Raw genomic sequence first — 20384 nt, 5'->3', positions numbered from 1 at the left:
CTGGATTCTTGTGGGGATGTAGGTGTGATCTCTTTAATGGAGTTCTGTGTTTCAACACAGTTGGAAATGGAAATGTGCATCATTCTCATACAGAATTCAACTGATTACCTTTTTTTCTACTTCCAGGATATAAACTGTTAATGCTCTTAATGCTGCAAAAGTATTTCAAGCTATTACTAAAAAATAGTTTATGCCTCCATGAACATATAAGAAAATGTTGAGCACTGCTTACATAAGCAATCACCACTGACCATGATAATTACTGGTTCTGTTTCCTGTCTCTTGTATGTATAAGTATTTGCTAGAGTAAGGACCTCCAAATATATGTAAATGAACTATAAACTATTTATGTAAACAGTATGCTCCACTTTTTGCTCACATGTAAAATAAAAAAGGAGACAGTGCATATCACTTACTAACTTTTCGATCAGATGGTTTATGAAATGCTGGTCAGTGAAAGTCAGCCAGTCATTTAAATGTTAGAAAATACATCTTCAGGAGAGGCGACAGAGGGAGAGACATAAAAGGTTGGAAGCATAGAAGCAAACCCTCATAACTACTAAGAAATCTCTATTGCTGGATGACCAGAATGAATCATCATTTAGGTAGGTGTCATCAAAGTTCACAATCTTGAAGTTCTTCTTAAGGTACATCGCATTCAGTTTGTTTAGTGTTCGAGCAAAGGTATATTTTGATGCACAACTATATGCTTCCATATTGTAGACTTTGTGGAAATGCATATCAAAATATGGATTATCCTATAAAAAAAATTGAGAGAGAATGAAGTTACTACATGCATTACAGTGTTAGGATTGCAATCTGTTGTTCTCTGCAGGGTTTTTCTCAGTATGATGGGCTCTGAAGGACTTCACATACTTCTGCTATTCATCTGAAATGGTCTTTTAAAACTTTAAAAAGTAGCAGCTGTAGTTCTTTGTCACTGGGATTTTTTCACGAGTAAAACTTTCTGTGTTTGCTCAAGCAGTACCCTGTACTTCATTGGGATTGTAGAGTCTTGTTTTGAACTGAATCAATTTGTTATGTTACCTATAACACAGTATATGAAAAGCGCTTGCCTTGGATTATTACTGTCTATGTCTGTGGGAGAAGATTAATATTGATTGCCCTCCCTGCCTCAGTTGTGTTTCTTTGTGCTTTCTGGCTCTTTGACACAATTAATCCTAGCAGCAGATGAATTCTTTTAAATTCCACGGATATGAATGCCTGTTATGAATATTTATAGTAGTGGTAATTACCCCATGAGTTTGAGGTTCATTTAGGCTTTTCTTTTATCAAAAATGAGACAGATCTTGATCATCCCAGTTGTGAAAGGCTGAATAATTTCTACAGTATATTTTAGCACAACACTTCAGAAGGAAGTCTCCATAAAAATTTTTAATGAAATTTTATTTTCAAATGCACCCTAAAATCTATTACATTCACTGCAGTTTACACTGGAAGCTGCAGATGGAGAACTTTTATTAGCAGTTATAATGACCAAATTAGCAAACACCCAGCTTCTGCCTCAGGTCTCAACCAGAGAGATGAAAGCTATTATAATAGACTAACACACAAAAAAAATCTCACCTTCCTCTTTCCCTCCAACAGTGCAAATGTGACGTGGAGCCTCTCACATGCAATAAAGCCAAAATGCCTTGGTAACATAACTTTATTTTTCAGAGAATGCATTTTAATAATTGTATCCCAAATTGCAAAACAAGAAAATTGTTCTCTATGTACGTAATACATAATGTAACACTTACTGTATCCGCTTCTTTTCCATCAATCATCTCCAGATCTTTCAAAAACAACTTTTCAACTATTTCATATTTCTCCTCTCGGTCCACTCGCCAGTGTTTAACCATACATATTTCTACTTCTTTACTTTTAGTTACTGCAAGAAAAAAAATAGTTTAGATATGCAATCAAGTACTTCCCAAAGTTACAATAATTAAACCATGACAGGCAGGATTGTATAGGGTTATACTGGACTTGATAGTTTTATTTTGCCCAAGTGGTAGGAATAGTGTCATGTTGTCAGTCTATGAAACCTGTCAGATTTTAGTAGATTTAGGATTTACCTTACCCACCCTGTGAAGAAAAAGTCTTGTCTGTTCAAAAGCCTCTCATATGGGTTCACTAGCACTGCAATTTAATCCTAATTCTGCATTATCCTACTTACTTCAAGAGGGAGACTTTTGGGAGTGCTGCAGTTAGAAAATTGCAAAACCTCTACCAAGGTTCTGTATTTATACGGCTTGTGCTATACTTTCCATTCAGTGAAGGAAGTTCTCTTATGAAGCCATTATTTTTTAAAGCAAAACTCTTATTTCCCTATATAGTATGTAAATGAAATTAACATTGATATTTTTTCTTAAAGCTTCCAGTTGTCCAGAACTAAATCTATAAAAATTACTATTTTTCCAATTTAGGCAGGAAATGAGATTAAAACGAGCGTGAAGATAATCTTTGCAATAACTACCATTATTAATTGATTACCTTGAGTGCTGAGTAGGAGACTGGATTTCTGTAACAGACCATTATGAGTGTGAAAAATATCAGAGCCGGAACAATGTCCTGCACATCCAGCTGCTGATAGCTGCAGGGCAGACCACATTCTCAAGCTGTCCAGTAGCCCAAGTTATGGTCAAGTAGTCACCTACATCTGGCAGGAGCATTTCAACTTCACAGCACAAGGCTAGGAACACAGGGGCAAAATGCTTTTATTTCTAAATATTGCCTGAATTTTTGAAATCCCATTTTGAAACATTATTAGTTTTACCTTCCTTCTGTTAAAACATCTCTTATTCTCACCTGCTTGTAAGAAACTGGTCATTAAATAACAACAAAGTATATATGTTGGAGATATTCCTTCTTTCCATTGCAAAGAAAAACAGTGGAAAATATATCAATTGATCATAATTTCTCTCAGCATATAGCTTCCCTGTCTGGGACATACAAATAATTTTTTTCCCTGGTCCCAGGAATTATAGTTACTCAATCATTTTTAACCAAAAGACCACCACTGTGTAATCTTCCTTGGAGAAATACAATGGTTTTCATTTGCAAGCAAATCTAACAGATTAACTTCAGAAACCTTTTCAGTTTCACCTTTGGTGGTGGTGGTGGTGGTGGTGGTGGTGGTGGTGGTGTGCTAACTTGTAGGGGAATATGTTGTCTCCCTCAGAGTTAAAATAAAAGGAAACAAGCCCAAACCTCAAGTTGCCTCAAAAATACAAAAGGATGTCCTAGGGGCCCCCAGATCCCCACACTGCCACTGCTCCACCCCTCTGACAACAGAAATCCTATGACATAAGGACAAAGCACAGATGTTACACATAATGAGCCCAGGGGTGAAACTTGGGTGTGCTATTTTCAGCTAAGAAAAAAAAAAAAAAAAAAAAAAAAAAAAAAAAAAAAAAAAAAAAAAAAAATCCTGTATTTTACATACTGCTTGATCTTGCACTCAGTTAAATGAGTCAAATAATTTGGTTTTTTTAGAGAGAGCATGAGCTCAGATCTACCATATCATTCTATTGAGCTCTAAAAGCTTCGCTTGAGAACGGCACAGATATGGTAATGCCTTCATAGATGACAAAGTATTTCTTAAAGCCTTTCATGGACTAAACACCTTTTGCAGTATGTCTGTAGGACAATAAAAGGTTATCCCCATCAATCTTTCTTGGGTAAACCAATACTGGGTTGTGAAAACCCCTGAATGAGGTTGCATTTCAGCTCTATGTTTTGCCAGGGTTTATCAACTGTTTCATGAAAGGATACTGTCACCTTCATGCAAGAACTGGGACTTGCTGTTGTGAAAAGGAAAGGAAATAGTGTTGCATATATGGCACAATAAAAGATTGCTCAGTTACCCACACCAGGACTTTGTTGTAGCACACATTTCAAAAGGCATAGACCTCAGAAATTTTGCCTATAGTTTGAACGATTTTTTTTCTTATGGTAATTTGAAATCAACCAAAACACAGAGGTTGCATTGCAGGGGTAAGATTTTAGATAATGTGTTTTGCTCCTACAGAGTCACAGCAGAACACAGCAGTTGCTGGCAGCTGGATGCAACCCATCTTTCAGAATCAGATTTCCACTCTACTCACCACTTACTCTACCGTGCCTGAATATATTAAGAGAGTTTAATATTGGATAGTGGAGAGATCCTACTCTTAATACTCTACATGAGTTTTCCTTTATGTCTGTAGAGACTTCCAATCAGTAAATCTGATTAGAGGCTTTCTTTAATGGTGTGTTCTCCTCTACCTGAAAAATAAATTTTTAGTAAAGATTTTAAAGGTGCATAATGTTACTTCTCCCTTTTGGATGTTTCACAAGAGTGAACTGCTTGTAGACCTCGAACATGCAACTAATCATACTTCTATTGACAGTTTCATAAACTATGAATGAGGTTGGTATTTCTGTGTGTTTAGAAGCCCTATGATATTCAGGAATTAATTCCTTAAAACTGTTTTTACAGTTCTAACATACAAAGCCTGTTCTCCCAAAATTAAAGGAGTACAGGGAACATAGCTGGCTCAGCGTTTCCAATAATCAGTAAAACAGCTCATGTATTCTAAGGACTTCAGGTGTTTAGAAAGATAATGAAAGCAGAATACTGGATGCCAACCCCATCTATGTCTCAAGTACACAGATTATTTCTACCTATTACATGTATTTGGAAACTGAAGAGGCAACAGACTGAAAGAATCATTCACTTCAATCTAACTACTTACACATGACATTTCTCTTTGGAGTATTTTTCAGTGGCTTGAAATAATAATTTTTAAAAAACCCCACAAACCAGCTTTTCTGAAACCTCTATGAAACAGATGATTCACTTGAAAAGAAATTTAGAAAGTAGTCAGATAACTACCTGTAGTGATTTCAGTTTGCCAAGATTTCCTTCCCTGTGGGAGTGTAATTGGCTTCTTAAAGCAATCTTGTTTTACTAGAAGTTTATGCTAATTACTAACCCCAGTGTGTATTTATTTAAACCATAAGTCTAATTCGTTGCTCAAAGTGTAGGTACACATAGGTACAATAATGCAGAACATTAGACCAAGACGAGAGATAGCGCAAAAAATTTACTAGTATTTCCTGCGATGTTATTGCATTGTTACACTTTTCTGTAGAAAACCCGATTAGAACTATTGTAAGGGTTTGCACTTTTCAGAGCACTACAGGCGCTCAGGGCACTGCCCGCAGCTGCGGGGCAGACGTCGTGTTTCTCCGCCGGTGTCAGAACTGGAGCCGGCGTGAGTCGGAAAGCGGAGAGAACGGCGTTTCGGCGGCTGCCGGCAGTGCGGAGCAGCGAGCCGGGCTCCGTGCTCTGCCGGGGAGCGGCACGGAGGGACGGGCCGGCAGCCCTCCGGCCCGGGGGCGCTGAGCCCCGGCCCCGCTGAGTCCCGGCCCCGCTCCCTCGCATCCCTGTCATCCCCCGCTCCCAGCCGCGCCCGCCGCCCGTCGCAGAGCCGCCGGAGCCCGGCCCGCCCGGCGGCTGCCCCGTACCTGCGGCGCACAGGTAGTAGCGCTGGGCGCCCGCGCCCTCCACCTCGATGAACTCGTGCAGCCTCCGCCGCCGCGGGCCGAACAGCTTCTTCATCAGATCCTCCTTCACCAGCGAGGACATCGCACCCGCGGAGCTGCTCAGCGCCGGGCACCGGCCCCCTGCGCCCCGCAGCCGACACGGGGCACCACGGGGGAGGCCGCGCTCCGGCCGCGCGGGGCCGCGGGGCGCGGGGGAGGCATGGCCGGCACCGGCACCGACACGGACACCGGCACCGGCGCCGTCACCGACACCTCTCCCTCCCGGACACTTCCCCTCCGCCCCGGGCAGCCGCCGTTAAAACTTGTCCGCCGGCGGCGGGAGAGGCCGGCCGCGGATCTCCCCGCCCCGCGGCCGCCCGCCCTCCGTGGCCAGCGGGGCGCTCCCGGCGCAGCGCCCGGTCCCGCCCGTCCGAGCCAAGCCCCGGAGGTGCCGTCGGGCCCCCCGCCCGAGCCGTGCCCGGCCGGAGGGAGGAGACAACGAGAGGGCAAGGACCCAAAGCGATCACACTAGAGGCGATTTACAAAAAAAAAAAAAAAAAAAAAAAAAAAAAAAAAAAAAAAAAAAAAGAGAGAGCAGTCAGCGCAATTCTTTTTATCAGTAGATGAAAGCGCTGAGAATTTATAAGGAATTAGGTAGCATTATGGCTGTCACCAGTGTTCTCCAGTAATAGCTTTTTGGCTATTAATAGCGTTACGAAGAAAATTACCTTATGCCACTCCTTAAAAACAGAAAATGAACTCACGTCCAGAGGAATCGTCAGAGGGCAGGTGCAGTTCGGGTACCATCCCCAGGATGTTTGCACATGTGAGAGGTCTTTCATATCAGACATAAATGGATTTGCAGAAATTTTGGTCGTTTGTGCCATTCTGCAGGTATGTGGGTGAAGTTCCTGGAGCTGGGTGCTCTTCTGATTCCAGTATCCATGGTAGCCTGTGTTAGAGTTTTGCCCTTTGGACTAGTTTCTGGCTGCTTATAAAAGTTTGGATATTCTCATCTAATTCCCACCTTCAAGCTTAGTATATCTGAATACGTTACTTAGTTTTTCATTCTTCTGATCTCAATGCAACATAGAAAGAAATGTCACCTTGGAATGAAACTGAGTGCTAAAGTGATGGCAAGATTTAGAATCAGTATTTTTTTTTTTTTTTAATTGGCAGTGTTAGAACTATTTAGTGACTACATGACTATTTAGGTCTGCATGGTGTTTTGATGATATGAAGGAAAATGGAATCAAGTTAAAATGATGTAAAATTAGGGAGAATCATCCTCTGCTATAGATACTGAGCGTATTGGGTTGGCAAGTGGGAAAGGATTGAAAAGAAACTAGGTTTTGATTAATAATGCTTCCTTTTGGCCCCAAACGGTGTTTGGAAACACAGTTGTGATTTTTAGAAACATAGATTAATTTCATCTCTGACTTGGGAGAGTAAACTTACTCTAAGCTTCAGGTTTTATAAGTATGGGATTTTAGGATAAATTTAATCTCTTAGCTTTAAAGTCTTAATTTAGGAAAAGAGCAAGATGCTCACTTCCAAATCAAGATATCTGCATTTCAGGAAACTGCCTTCTTATTGAGACTTTCCAGAGGATATCTGAGGCACAGGGATGCCCAGGTTTCTGCCCACAAATTTGATTACTTGGCCATGCCTTGAATATGAGACTGCTGTACAAATTGGCTTGCAGTTCACTGTCCCTCTCTGTCGGCCAGACATTGGAAGAATTGTCAAGGCTGATACCCCAGGCTTCAGTTCATTACCACCAGTGTTTAATAGTGCCATGGCTGGAGGTTTCAGTGCTCATACTCAGTGCCAGACTCCTCATTAGGAGACTAATTTTGGCTTCGTCAGTCTGTAGCTCATGTTGCATCTCAGTATCTTCAAAAATTTGTTTCAGATCTGAAGCAACAAAGGTACAGACAAAAATACTTTCAGAAAAATACTTGCAGCTCTGGAATAATTTTCAATCAGTTTTTCCCTCATTAAAGATTCAGCTGGTATCAGAGGAACTACCTAGAGGGCAAGTAAGGCATCACTGGCGTCTCGGACATGATGGAGCTAAGACAAAAGTAATGATTAGTAGATCTGACCTCTCTTGAATCAGATTTTCATTTTTCACAGTTTGATCATACTGTGAGTTTCCGCAAGAGTGTTCTGAGGTTTGATACATATTCTGCAATATCCTTTATTGTATTCTCAAATGCTGCATTAAACAACCCCTCTGAGTATGTCGTAGAAAGGTGCAATGAAGATTTTAATGGGTAATGTTTTAATAGGAAACATAAAAAATTTGTAATTCACTATTGCTCTTGATTCTTTGGATTATTTATTCACCATCCTCTGTTACAACATAGCAGATTTCAGATCCACCTTAACTGTGATAGTATAAACCCAAATCCTAACAGAATTCTGAAAGGCAACAGTTGAGCTATAACTCACGCAGCAAACAGGGATACACTAACTATGGACCAGGAGCAACTTATTTGACTCCCAACATCCCAGCCAGCCATCCCTACCTCAGAAAATAGCACCCTGAATGAGAGTCATATAGACATAAATCAGAACAAACTAAACTAATTGTTACAACGACCACAAAAGAATTTGCATCCAAATTTACCTGGGATTTACATGTAACTGCCCAAATAGATGAATTACAGATGATTGTGAAAGTCACACAACTCCTAACCCAGGCTGACAAAGGGAGAAGTAGTCACTGGGGAAGTGTTTTAGTCCCTTCTGTTAAATATTAATTACTTTTGTACCGCCCCCCCCCCCCCTCCCTTTTCCCAGGCAATTTTTTCCCATGTCCAAATAGAGTTTTACTCTACCTAGGATATTAACTTTAACAGATGTAGCAGCAGATCCTAAGAGGATAAATCTCTTTAATCTTCATTGTTTCTCAGTCACACTGTTATGGTAAAAAACCTATTCACCAGCTTTAGAAACAATGTTTGTGATGAGCCCCTCTACTTCTTTGGATCTACTACTGGGCATTAACCTACACAGGTAGCGTGATTATTTGAGGCTTGATCCAAAATGCCTTAGATCAATAGCAAAATTGTCTTTTATTCTGGTGGGCTTCAGAGTAGTCATTACAGGTGCAGTAGAATAGCTACCGTGTTTAGGTGGGACTTCACTGTGGTCTGCGTGTTGAAGCCCTCCAGAAGATGTATATTTGATCTTTCTCTCAGTTCCTGGCACACCTTACAAGGTAGTGTTTGCTGGAAACATCTTTCCCATTGCTCCTTGTTTAACAATGTCATGAAATAACGAGAAGGAAAATGCAACATGAAGAATAATTTCTCAGAGCTGCAAAGAATCCCTGTAGACCGAAAAATATAATTTATACTCTCTTTGAGGTTTCAGATACAGTTTTCTCTTTTAACAATTAGTTTATTCTCTGTAAATATTCTTCACAGTTTTGAGTCTCCAGACCACTTTTTTAGCGTCACAGATGAGATTTTAGAGTGTACAACAGAAACTGCAGATCACATTCTGCAGTGACCGAGCTGCACAGAGCAGTTTCCAAAGCTGACTTCAGAAAACTAGTTCTGAACAATCATAATTTTTTCCCTGTGATCTACTAATGATTTTTTCTCAGGTCTCTTTCCCCACTGGCATTTATAGAGGATCTGGCTCCTAACTATGGGTAGTTATTCCCATGTTTTTGTAACTATGCCAATAAACTTAGATCTCTGTGTAGTGAGGCATGAACCTAGCTGTGTTGTCCTGAACACCCTTTGAAGCAGCAGACATATCAGGGTTTCATGCAGAAATGCTATTCAGTAAGCCACAGCTTGAGACACTCAGTTTTAAAGTAGAAGCATAAAAATACGTGAAGTAGAAGACATCAGTTGGTTAAACCGTTCTTGCAGTGCTGCTTTTCTCCTGAATGTTTTGGGGAGCCCATTAAAAGAGTCTTGTACTGATGCCAGGATATTTGGGTGCTCAAACAGACAGTGACTCAAGATCTCACCAGTTCTGGTAAAGAACATTAAACCCCATATATGGCTGTTGTCTCTAATGGTATGATGCAATTACTCGGTTTTTAAAAGCAGTACTGTACTCTTTTCTTGGAGGAAAGGAGGTAAAAGAGTTTATTTTTGATTTTATTTAACTGATGTTCAAATTCTTCATGTTTATATTGACTTTATACTGGTTCATCATTTTCAAAATGTAATCATGAGTGTCACTGGAATAAATAGTCCCACACCATGCCAACATCCCATCCAAAATTTTCCTTTCACAAGAAAACAAACATGTCCTTCCTAGAATAGTAACCAGATGTTGTTTTATGGATGGAATTTGAAAGCGTATTTTGAAACATAACACAGAAGTATGAAGTATCCAACTCTTCTATGAAGAATTTACACATGTTGAATTTTACACATATATGAGCTAAAAATTAGGGCTGCATGTAAATTAACTTAAATAGTAAGACTTTCAGTTCCTGTTCAGCAGAGCACCTAATAACACCTTATGAATTGCAGCCACATTTAATTAACAGTGTGAAATCCTGGCATGATGGATTCCACACTCTGTTACTCAAATATAACCTCTTCAACGTCCTAGTTTTCTTTGTGGAGGTAAAACCATAAAAATAAGAATAAAGGGCAAAATAAGGGAAAAAGAGTTAAATCCTATTAATTTCTAGGCATACAAGTGACCACTAATCCTCTGACAGCTGATAGCTTTTGAAATTTTAGCCAAGGATTTTGGTAGCTGTGGCATGTTTTATAAAAATACAGAGGAGAACCCATAGTAGAGAGTTGCATTTATCAAGAAGTCAAGAAGTATCTTGATAATACATTAGAAGTAAATTAGGTTGTGATGCCAATGAAAGGGCCCTTTTATGTTCTCATTTCCTTGTAAATTTTTTAATAAATGGATTTTTTCTTCCAGAGTTACCCAGAGCAACTTTAACAGATATTCTGTCAAAAGCCTCTTTATACTTTTTAATAATTTTTTTCATCTCTACCTCTGTAGTTGCAAGTAATAAATTTCATTTGTCTTGGCACAAGAACCATTGTCTTCTTTCATGAAAATTGAACATTATTATTAATGTAGATAGTCAATTACTTCAGATTAATGTGGATTTATATTTTAAATCAATACATCAACGTGATGCAAAGCACTCTTAAAACACTATAAACTTCTGGTGGACCTCCAATCCATTTTTAAAAAATTCATAGAGTCGGGAATCTATACAACTGCATAATTCGTATGGATATTGTATTTAGGCCATGAGCTCATAGTTGACAGTTGTGTGGCTTAAAATATGTTTTATTTTATATAGATCTTTATAAGTTCTTATCCGGTCAGTTACTCAAAAATGTTAACGTCAAATACATTAAGAGAAGAAATAAAATACAAAAATGTTGAGAGTAAATTTGATTCACCATGGGAAAATACTGATAAGAGAATGTTGGACACATCTCCAAATGCTTTCAGAGGTGGCTGCCGTTGTCAAAGAGGTCAATTATAAAGTACAGAGTTCAGTACAAGGATAATTAATGCAGATGTAATGACATTAATGCAAATGTGTGAGCATTTGCAAATTGTGTGATCTGACTCTAAACAAGTTTCTAGCTTCCCCTTCCTGGAGTGTCTAAATGAAGACAATGGCCATTCTGCATCATCCAGTTTAGTGGAGTCCTGCACATGGAAGAAACTACTTGAAGATAAAACTATTCACAGGACTAGTAGATCACTTACTTTTCTCATAGCAGGATCAACTTGATCTCCCTCATTGATCTGGTCTACTTGTAATCAGAGCCACAACTTCTATAGTGGTCATAAAGTCTTATTTCTTGCATACCAAACTGCAGCACTCAAAGATTTCTATTTCCTCTGTTTGCTTTACCCAGTGGATGTTCTTGGAACTCTCTGGGTACATAAAGAGAGGAAGATTGATGCAGGGTATTTGAAAAACAGAGTAGGTAGTTTGTTCCAGGCCAAACTTCTGCTTTTTATGACTTAAGAACTCCTTAAAATTTGGTGTTGAAATCTTGGATTTATTATGGGTTCTTTTCTTGGTCTTCATTCAATTCTTACATTTCACTGCAGATCTGAAAATAAAAAACTAAAATTACATATTGATGTAAGATCAATAAAATAAATCTACGTGGTGCTTCATAACTTTTTCTTGTCTGAAATTTGAGTTAGAGCTAGAGAATATTGCAGAATGAGAAGATACATTCAATTGCACTGCTAGTGGGTCCAAGCTAGAGACTTTTGATTTTGGTTTTCATATTTTGGTAAACTTTTCCAATAGCCTGGAAACAATACTGAATAAAAGTATTAAATATATCTGTCCTCCCACCCCAATGATTCAAGCATATTGCAACAGGTTAATGAATTTTCACTATGTCTGCCAAACATAAAAACATTTCAGAACCAAGCCCATTTACTGAACTAATTAAATAATTTGTTCTGCAACTAATTAAACCTGGTTTCCAAAGAATTTCTGCCTACTGGGTGGTTGATTTTGTAGCAGATTTGCATTATGGCTGTGGGGGACCTACTCCCTGCTTGGACATCAGACAAAGCTGGTGGGGGCTGCTATGGATCCTTAACCACGGAAGAAGTTTTGGTCATAATTAATGTCTTATTGGACACCAGAGAAACCACATCACCCCTGTTTCAGTTTCTCCTGCAGTGAGTGGCCTGAAGGAGCTTGGGCTCCTGCTGAAGCACGCACTGCTCTGGGTGTGCTCTCTCCTGTGTGGCTTTTTGAACCTCTATCAATGACATTAACCAAGAGGTGGGGAAATGGGGTGTGTGACAATAATGATTGCTTGCACTTGCATGTGTGCTTCCTGCACCATTGCCTTTTGCAAAAATGTTTTCTAGGCTAGAATACTGCAGATGATTATGATGATTTAAATTATAAATGTACATTTTAAATAATGCACGCATAGCAACACGTATGTCACTGTTTTCCTTGATGCTTTTTTTTTTTTTCATTGCTTTGCTCCTCTTTTCTCCAGCTGCTTACCATTGAAACAAATGAATAATCCCGTTGGATTTACTGTTCTCATTTAAAACAAAGTGCATACAAAAATATGTTTTGAAGTGTTTTTCTTTCATTCAAGTAATAACTGTTTGTACTTCTTTTCTTTTTACTAGAGACACTGACAGGAGTGCCCTGGGCGATGCTCAGTTTAGGCTGTCTCCTGTTAGAAAAGCTCTTTACTCAAAACCAGTGATTATTTTACAGATAACCTGGTTAACCTTGTTGTCTACTTATTCTCCACAGTAAGACTACCCAGGAAGAGTAGCTCTGATACCAAGAAGATAAAACACTCATATTAAGCCGAAAGGGAGACTTTTCCCTGCTTCTCAATATCCTGCCTTGACTCTGGAGTAGTGGTAAGGAAAGTGGAGTATTGGTACAGAAAGAATTCAAGTTGGGCCCATGTAAGAAATCTTTCCTAAAATCATCTGAATCCTGGTAATCAATGCCTTAGGGACATTCTAAACCTGAGACTGTGTTCAGTCCATTATGTTTAGTAACCACCAGTAGATCTATCTTCTATGAAATTATCTAACTTTATTTTTAAATCATTTATACTTTTGTCCTCCTTAACATCCTTTGGCAATGAGTTCCATAATTCTGTTAATATGTTGGATTACAAAAGTATTCCTTTTCTTTCATTTTAAACTTGCTATCTGAAAATATCTTTGGACATCTCCTCATGATTGTGATTTAAGAAAAAGTGGAGGATTATTTCTGTTTTCGAATGGTTTGTGATTTTGTAGCTTATACTATATCCTTGCCCTTAATTATTTAATTTGCAAAGTGAAAGACCGTAACCTTTCTAGTCTCCTTATATCTCTGATCAGTCTTTCTACATTTGCCTCAAGCTTTTTCTTGTTCTATTGTTGAAGAGTATTTCTCAGCTGAGTGTAGCAGTCCATCAAAATGTCAGCTATTTGTCACTCACTGTCAGCTCTAGATTTGGTCAACCTGGAAAAAGTTAGTATTCTCAATAAATTGTGTTATCTAATTATTTACTACCTTTTTTTTCTGGTTTACTTGTCTATATATTGGACAGTTTATGTTCCAATGGTCCCTGAAAGACCTTTTGGGGGGTTTGTGTGTTTTTGTTTGTTGTTTGTTTGTTTGTTTTGTGAAAGCTAACCATTTGTTTCTGCCTTTTATTTCCTCTGTTTTAATGGGTTCATGGAAGGAATTTCCTTTTTACCCCATACCAGCCTTACCTGTGTCAGTCTCTTTATTTCTGGTTCTCTTCAGAGAAATGTCTCAGAAACCTGGGTACCCTCCTTCAGCTGGACAATGTGACCATAGGATTGTCTGCTGTTCTGGACTGTTCAAAACTTATCTCTGCAAAGCATATGGTTTCTTCTGCGATAGGTGGTTTCATGAGTTACATTTTATCCTGTGAAATAATATAGTTTCTAGCCATTTTTTGCTGTATACCATGTCAGACACGAAATCTTGTCGAATATTGTCTGCTCAAGGAGATTTATTCCTCATTTTACCCATCCAGTCCCCAAGCTTGCTGTAGTCTGCCCATCTGGTTGACCCTGTAGGTATATAAAGGCTCCTTCATTTACAGGAGATGTGGCCATGTGTAGTGGTCTGCCTGGAAAGATCACAACAAATTCTTTCTACTTTTTCCTATATTCTTGAACCAGTAGTAAGAAAATAAATCACACCAGAAAGTTCAACGTGTTTCAGACACAGACTCTGTAGTGGACAGAGCAGGTAAAAAATCAGCTACTGTATAAAAGCTGAAATTCAAAAGGTTGTAGCTGTTGGCTGAGTTTTTATTTGTGTAGTAGAAAGCATTCAAATATTAAGTATTAAATGTTTCACAACTTGTATATTATTGTATTTTGTAAAGAATCTGTTTTATAAATTATGATGTATCTCAAAACTTTCTGAAGAAAGCAAAATCTTTTTTCTCAGATACTTCCGTATCACTACTGTAGAAATTTTTATAATTAAAATACGTTGTGTCTGTGGGGAATGTGGGATGCAACTCACATATTTGCAGGGCCCAAGGTTTGCATATTCCCCTTATTTCAGAACACAGATTTTGAAAAGCTAAAGTATTTACTGAATAGTTGCTCCAAGCAAAGAAGCCAGCAAGACTGCAGGCAGGTAAGGAAAATCGATTTCTGCTGATAAATAATTAATCCAGTAATGCTGCTGCCCCATACACATAACCATTGTATTTATGCAAATACAATTTAGAAGGAGAAAGAGCATTTTCTTGGAGTGTGGAACATTATTGACAGTTCTGACGTTTTAGACTATTTCACTTGGAGCTGTCATTCCTGCCTTGAGTAGGAGCGTGCTCATCTAGCTGATATCAGTTTCCCGGCTTGAGGGAGCTGCACTTGGCAGCCTTTGCCGTGGTGTGAAAGAGGAGCAGATGACAGTATTGACCACTGGCAGTGTGTATCCTCTGGGGAAACTTGGCCCTTCAGTATATATTATTAGATATAAATACTAGAGTACTAAAATATGCCAGTACTTTAAGAGACCTGCTGCTATTTCTTATATTGAAGCAGCAATTCGGTTGGAGTCTTTGCTGTTACTTTACATTCTGCAGAGGGTAAAGAGAGAGAACAAGGGTGAAATGAGATAATTAAGGATGAATGAAAACAGTTCTTTGATACCAGGGCAATGAATATTCAAAATGGGAGATTTATTTCTGATTGGCGGAAGGTTTTTTTAGACTTTCAAACTAGTTCAAAGACATTCTCTATAGGGTTATCCAGTTGTTTTGTTTTTTTTTTTTTTTCTCACACTTAAGCAGGACAAGAAAGACATAGAGGGACAAGATGTTTTTCTGCACTATAAGTTCTAATACATTTATGTAAATAGAGTAATCCTCTTTTATTAAAATAAAGAGCAAAGAAATTTTGATTCCATTTTTTTTTTTTAGTGGATACAAAATAAACAGGCTTTTTAGAGTTAATAGGTTTTTGTTTATTTACATTAATAGGATAAACCTTTTCTGCAAGCATGAGACTTGGTCTATAGCATTTGGCAAATATTGACAAATATTGCCTCCTTTAAGAGGCTGCAACATCAGCTGTCTGACATCATGAAGGTGACTGTTAAACTAGATATCACTAGATACATTCTAATGCTTATAGTTCAAGCTACTCTTTTTTGTTGTTGTTGTTGTTGTTGTTATTTCACAGACTTGGCAGTGAGACAAACTTTAGAGAATTAAGGATTTTAGAGGGGTTAATATTTTAGTTAGAGATAAGCTTTCCTGAAATTAACTAAAGTAGGTAGGCTTTGCTGAAATTAAAAGTTAGTAATTAACTAAGAGAAACTTAGTTTGGGATCACTCTTCCATATTTGAATAACTGATTACTTGTCAGCTTTATGTTTGGTTAGCTGTGTTTATAACGAAGAATACAGAAACTGATAAATAGCTTTTAGGAACATAAGACAATTGTAGGCCTCCTCTGCCCAGAAACCCATTGAACAGTCACAAAGACAGGAAACAGGAGTCCTACCAAGGGTTCATTTATCACATTTGCATTGAACAGGTAGAAAGGTCAGAATGAGGAAGAATTCTTTACTTCCTCATTTTGGGGACCTGTCCCCATGAAAAGGAGCACCGACCCATTTCAAAGAACAAACTACGCATGCTTAATAGCTTTTGAGCTAATTACCATTTGAAGCCTGGAATGGGATGTACCAGGGTTATGAATATGCATTTGTGTTTTGGGTATTCAATACTTCTGTAAATAAAAGGACTCTGTGCTCACCTGTAAATCACAGTGTGCATTTGGGAGCTATCCCACACACTGTCCAGCATAGTAATAAACATACACCTTCTAACTTTAAACTGTTAGAGAGTTTTCATCCGTCACAGTTGGGTATCGATATCAGTGCCCATATTTTCTTTAATAAGTCAGCAGTATAATCAGTGTTCTGTTCTACCAAATATTTCTTAATATTTCTTGAGTTTCAAAGAGCGCTTTTTAATAAATATATGGATTTTATTTTTACAAATATTTACAAAGAGGAGCAGAACATTTCTGTATTTATCTGATAAAATACACCTCCAAGCTATAATTTATTGAATGTTAAAGGAAAGAACATTGCACCTCTCTCCAAACAGGCATTATTTTCAAATAAAACCATACTCAAAGTCTCATCAAAAAATGTTAATTATACCTCAGGCTCTTGACCTTGCAAAGTAAAATGTTGGCAAGTACCTTTCTGATATTTTGCAAATTAAGCCACAGCCCCATCAAACTGTGTCCAGAGTGGTTAAGGAATAAATGTCCACTGTAGCAAAATCAATGCTATGCTGCACAGCAAAACCAGTGTGCCATATAGAAGACTCTTTAAAATGTTAAAGCGAATTATTTAAATTTTAAATCCTTCAAATTGATCAAGATATTTCTTAGCTTTCTATCCTATCCTATCCTATCCTATCCTATCCTATCCTATCCTATCCTATCCTATCCTATCCTATCCTCTGTGGTTTGTTGTACCCACTACACTGGAAAATTTCCTCCTTTGTAAACATTTCTTAAAGGATGGCCTGCATGTGTGACATGTCCCAAGACAGCATAAGTGAATTTTTCCAATTACTCTGCAATTTCCTTTTTTTAGGTCTTTGAACGACCTTGAAGATTAATACCTCAGTAAAAAGGATTAAAAACCAGTCTTTCAGAATGCTGTGTACTACAGTTTTATGTGAAAATTGGTATTTATGTGTTTAATGTAAAAGTGTGGTTGATATGTTAGAGAACTGCTGAAGTAAATGGGACTGCAAGTTACTAATCAAGTGTTTTAGTGTTGTTTTATTTGATAATAACTGTACAGGAGAGGTGCATTTATCAGTGATTTCGTGGACTGTTCTGACCCTGGTATGACATAGTCTTGCTCACCATACCGGCCTTAATAAAGTCTCAGTGAGGGAACCTTATGCTTGGTTTTCTAAAAAACGTTCCAATGTCTACATTTTGCTGCCAATATTTTATACTTATTTACTGATAACATTTCAGCATGTTTAGTTTTTTATTTTGTTTTGTGCATGTGTCTTTTATCTATGAAGTTGGAACCATTGTTATAAGACAAGGACATGCACCAGGCAAATGCTATTTAATACTGTTCAGAAAATTCTGAAACAGTCAAAATTTTAAAGCTCAGACTTTTGCCTCTGAAATCTGAAGGGGGAGATTCTTTGTATGTACTTTCAAATTTAAAAAAAAAATAAAATTAAAAGCCCTTAAAATCTTTAAAGTTTTATTTTCAAAGGCAAAGAATGTAGGTTAGTGCTTTAACAATTACTTGCTGTCTTTTTTTATTAATAATTGAATAATATTAATAGTGTCAAAATAGTGAAATCTGCACTTTCACATACACGAATGTATATTGATGAGATTTATATTGATGTTGTGTCTGAGAATTTTGATGTGCAGTTTCATTTATATTGGTGAATGGGAAAACTGAAGTGGAAAGCATTGCAGCCCCTTGGACAGTAATATTTGTTCTGTCTCTGCAGAAAGAACATCTGTACAGGAGGAAATGGCAGGCTAGGGAAAACTGTCCTACAATTTAATGTAGAAGTCATTTTAGATATAAGGCTGAAGATTTCTTTTTCTTTTTAAGATTACAAATAAGAAAAAGTTTTTGTTGCCTACTCCAGAATTCTTTTTTGTATTTCTAATCTATTTACCAAAGGTATTTTCAAGTGTCCTTGTTGTTATTCAAATCATGAGTTCCTGAGGTTAGAATTCTCTCTAAGTACTTTTCTAATGCTGTTTTCCCAGTGTATTCCTGTTCTAATGAAAGCAGAAGGGTTTATATCAAGACATGCCAGGTACTGGAGTGAATTGATTATGTTCTCTGTAGGAAACTTTGAAGTAAGAAACCTGATTTATCTCCTTTGAGAATGGAGAAATGGGGAAACTTACTGACCCTTTTAGAACACTGCAGTGTATCTCTAGGATACTTTGTGGTCTTCAGTGATAGCTCAAAAGTGCTTTTGGTTATTGGTGTGTTTAATGATATGCACAGGAAAGCAAGGAGAGGCTTCACAGAGTTATTTAATGGAATCAAATAATGGTTCTAGATGGGTATAAAAGGTTGAGTATTTTTAATCAGACTCTTTTGTCAATGCTAAGCAAATAAAAGTCAATATTTAATATTCACAGAGATAAGTAAGGCTTTGAATAATGCTCAACCTACTCTACAATAGTGTAACTCCATTTGAGAATGTCAGTGGCGACATAGTTTGTTGTAAATTTTAGCAAAGTAACCAAAATATTGAAAACTATTTTCTTGTTCTTCAAAAAATCGTGAAAGTAGTACTATGATTTATAATAGAAGTATTATGATTTATTATAATCTCCTGTGCTGCAGAATATGCTGTTGAAGAAATTATATTTTTCCATATGTAAATACTGGAGAGAGGAATGATGAAAGAATCATAGAATATCCTGAGTTGGAAGGGCCCCTTCGGGATCATCGAGTCCAACTCCTGGCCCTGCACAGGAGACCCCAGGAGTCACATCATACGCCTGAAAGCATTGTCCAAACACTTCTTGAACTCTGTAGGGCTTGGTGATGTGACCATTTCCATGGGGAACCTGAAGAGTAAGCTGCATCCAGGAGTTGGAAGAGCTTGAGGAAAACAAAGATGTTATTTTTAATTTTGGAGAGTATCACACTTACTAAACCAGATGAAATTTTTTTATATTTTACTCTAAGATTCTAAGTTTTTGGATTAATTTTAGATTTGAATGTGCTGTTTGAGACAGAGGTGCTCAAAGGAGCAGAGGAAGAGAATCATCCCATTTCACCGCGAGGTAGGAATGAGTGTGTCATCCTGTGTCCTGAGACAAAAAGATTATACTTTTAATAATTCACTCCCTTAGTATTAACTGTTTCCAAGACAGATAACTTTCATGATTCTATGAACTGAATGCCAAAATCTTTGTGTACTGAAGGAAGCATCTCATACACCTTGGAAAATTGGGTAGTAAAGCAGAAGCTAATCCCAAAGACAGTACTTGCACAGCTCTCCTTTGCAGATGAAATAGGTCCAGTCTCAATTAGTGCACCACAGTCAAGACTGAAAATGCGTAGTGGCTCCTCTTCTCCAAGCAACCTCAGTCTTTGTAATACGGTAGCTTCCAGACAGGAGCTGCTCTGGTTTCTTTGAAAGCCTCATAATAGCTCACAAGCCACCCAGCCTCTAAAAGGGTGCTTTGAGTCATCCATACAGGGACTGTGACAATCTTCCAGAACTGCTAAACCCTGTAGCTTCTTTGTGACTCTCTTTATGATGACAGATACATTTTAAAAGTTTAAGCAGCCTTTGAGAAAAATGTAACTTTTTACAATAACTTTTTGTTGCATTTACAGGTTTTTAATATATCCACAGCTCAAGAATGATAGTCTAGCCATTTTAAAGAAATGCTTCTCCTCTTTTTCTTTGCTCCTTATGAATTTTGTTATGCATATTTTGATGGGGAAATGCCCTCTAAAGCTGAGAGAATGTCTTCCACTCACATGGTAGATGTCCATCTACAACTTTATGCATTATTAATGTCATAGAGTCAGCAAGGGCTTGTGGTTCTTTGTCTTATAGGGAAAGAATTGAAGTTTAAACTCTGTAGAAACTTGTCTACTTAAGGTGAACTAGGTAATGGAATAAAGAAAAAGAGTTTAAAAGCTTGCTCAGCTCTTGGGATTTGGCAGCACACTATAGAGGTTTTCACCTCTTGCATGAATAAACTGATGTAGAAGAAATTTAAAGTGTGGACAAACTTCTTCATCACTTTAGCAATGGCAATTACAGTCAGCAGATATATTGAAG

The 20384-nt window shown here is 37.8% G+C and overlaps 1 protein-coding gene across 1 annotated transcript; it reads right to left on the bottom strand.

Moving 5' to 3' along the window:
* Positions 1 to 325: 325 nt before the first annotated feature.
* Positions 326 to 5641, bottom strand: EXOC1L (exocyst complex component 1 like). The gene is made up of 3 exons (XM_040065184.2): positions 5518 to 5641; positions 1764 to 1894; positions 326 to 758 (listed from the first exon to the last, which is right to left on the bottom strand). The coding sequence occupies exons 1-3, from the start codon at positions 5636 to 5638 to the stop codon at positions 495 to 497; spliced, it is 516 nt and encodes a 171-aa protein (XP_039921118.1). The 5' UTR covers positions 5639 to 5641; the 3' UTR covers positions 326 to 494.
* Positions 5642 to 20384: the final 14743 nt, after the last annotated feature.

The sequence above is a fragment of the Hirundo rustica genome, chromosome 5 (genome assembly GCF_015227805.2).
Source record: "Hirundo rustica isolate bHirRus1 chromosome 5, bHirRus1.pri.v3, whole genome shotgun sequence".
In the NCBI taxonomy this organism is placed as follows: domain Eukaryota; kingdom Metazoa; phylum Chordata; class Aves; order Passeriformes; family Hirundinidae; genus Hirundo; species Hirundo rustica.
Note: the sequence above shows the minus strand (reverse complement) of the source record. Positions and strands in the feature narration are given on the sequence as shown.

Excerpts from the sequence above, each read along its gene's own strand:
- EXOC1L (XM_040065184.2), bottom strand. The coding sequence starts at position 5,638 with ATGTCCTCGCTGGTGAAGGAGGATCTGATGAAGAAGCTGTTCGGCCCG. Across the intron at positions 1,895-5,517 it reads CTACTACCTGTGCGCCGCAG|TAACTAAAAGTAAAGAAGTA; the intron begins GTACGGGGCAGC and ends TTTTTCTTGCAG. Across the intron at positions 759-1,763 it reads ATGGAAAAGAAGCGGATACA|GATAATCCATATTTTGATAT; the intron begins GTAAGTGTTACA and ends TTTTTTTTATAG.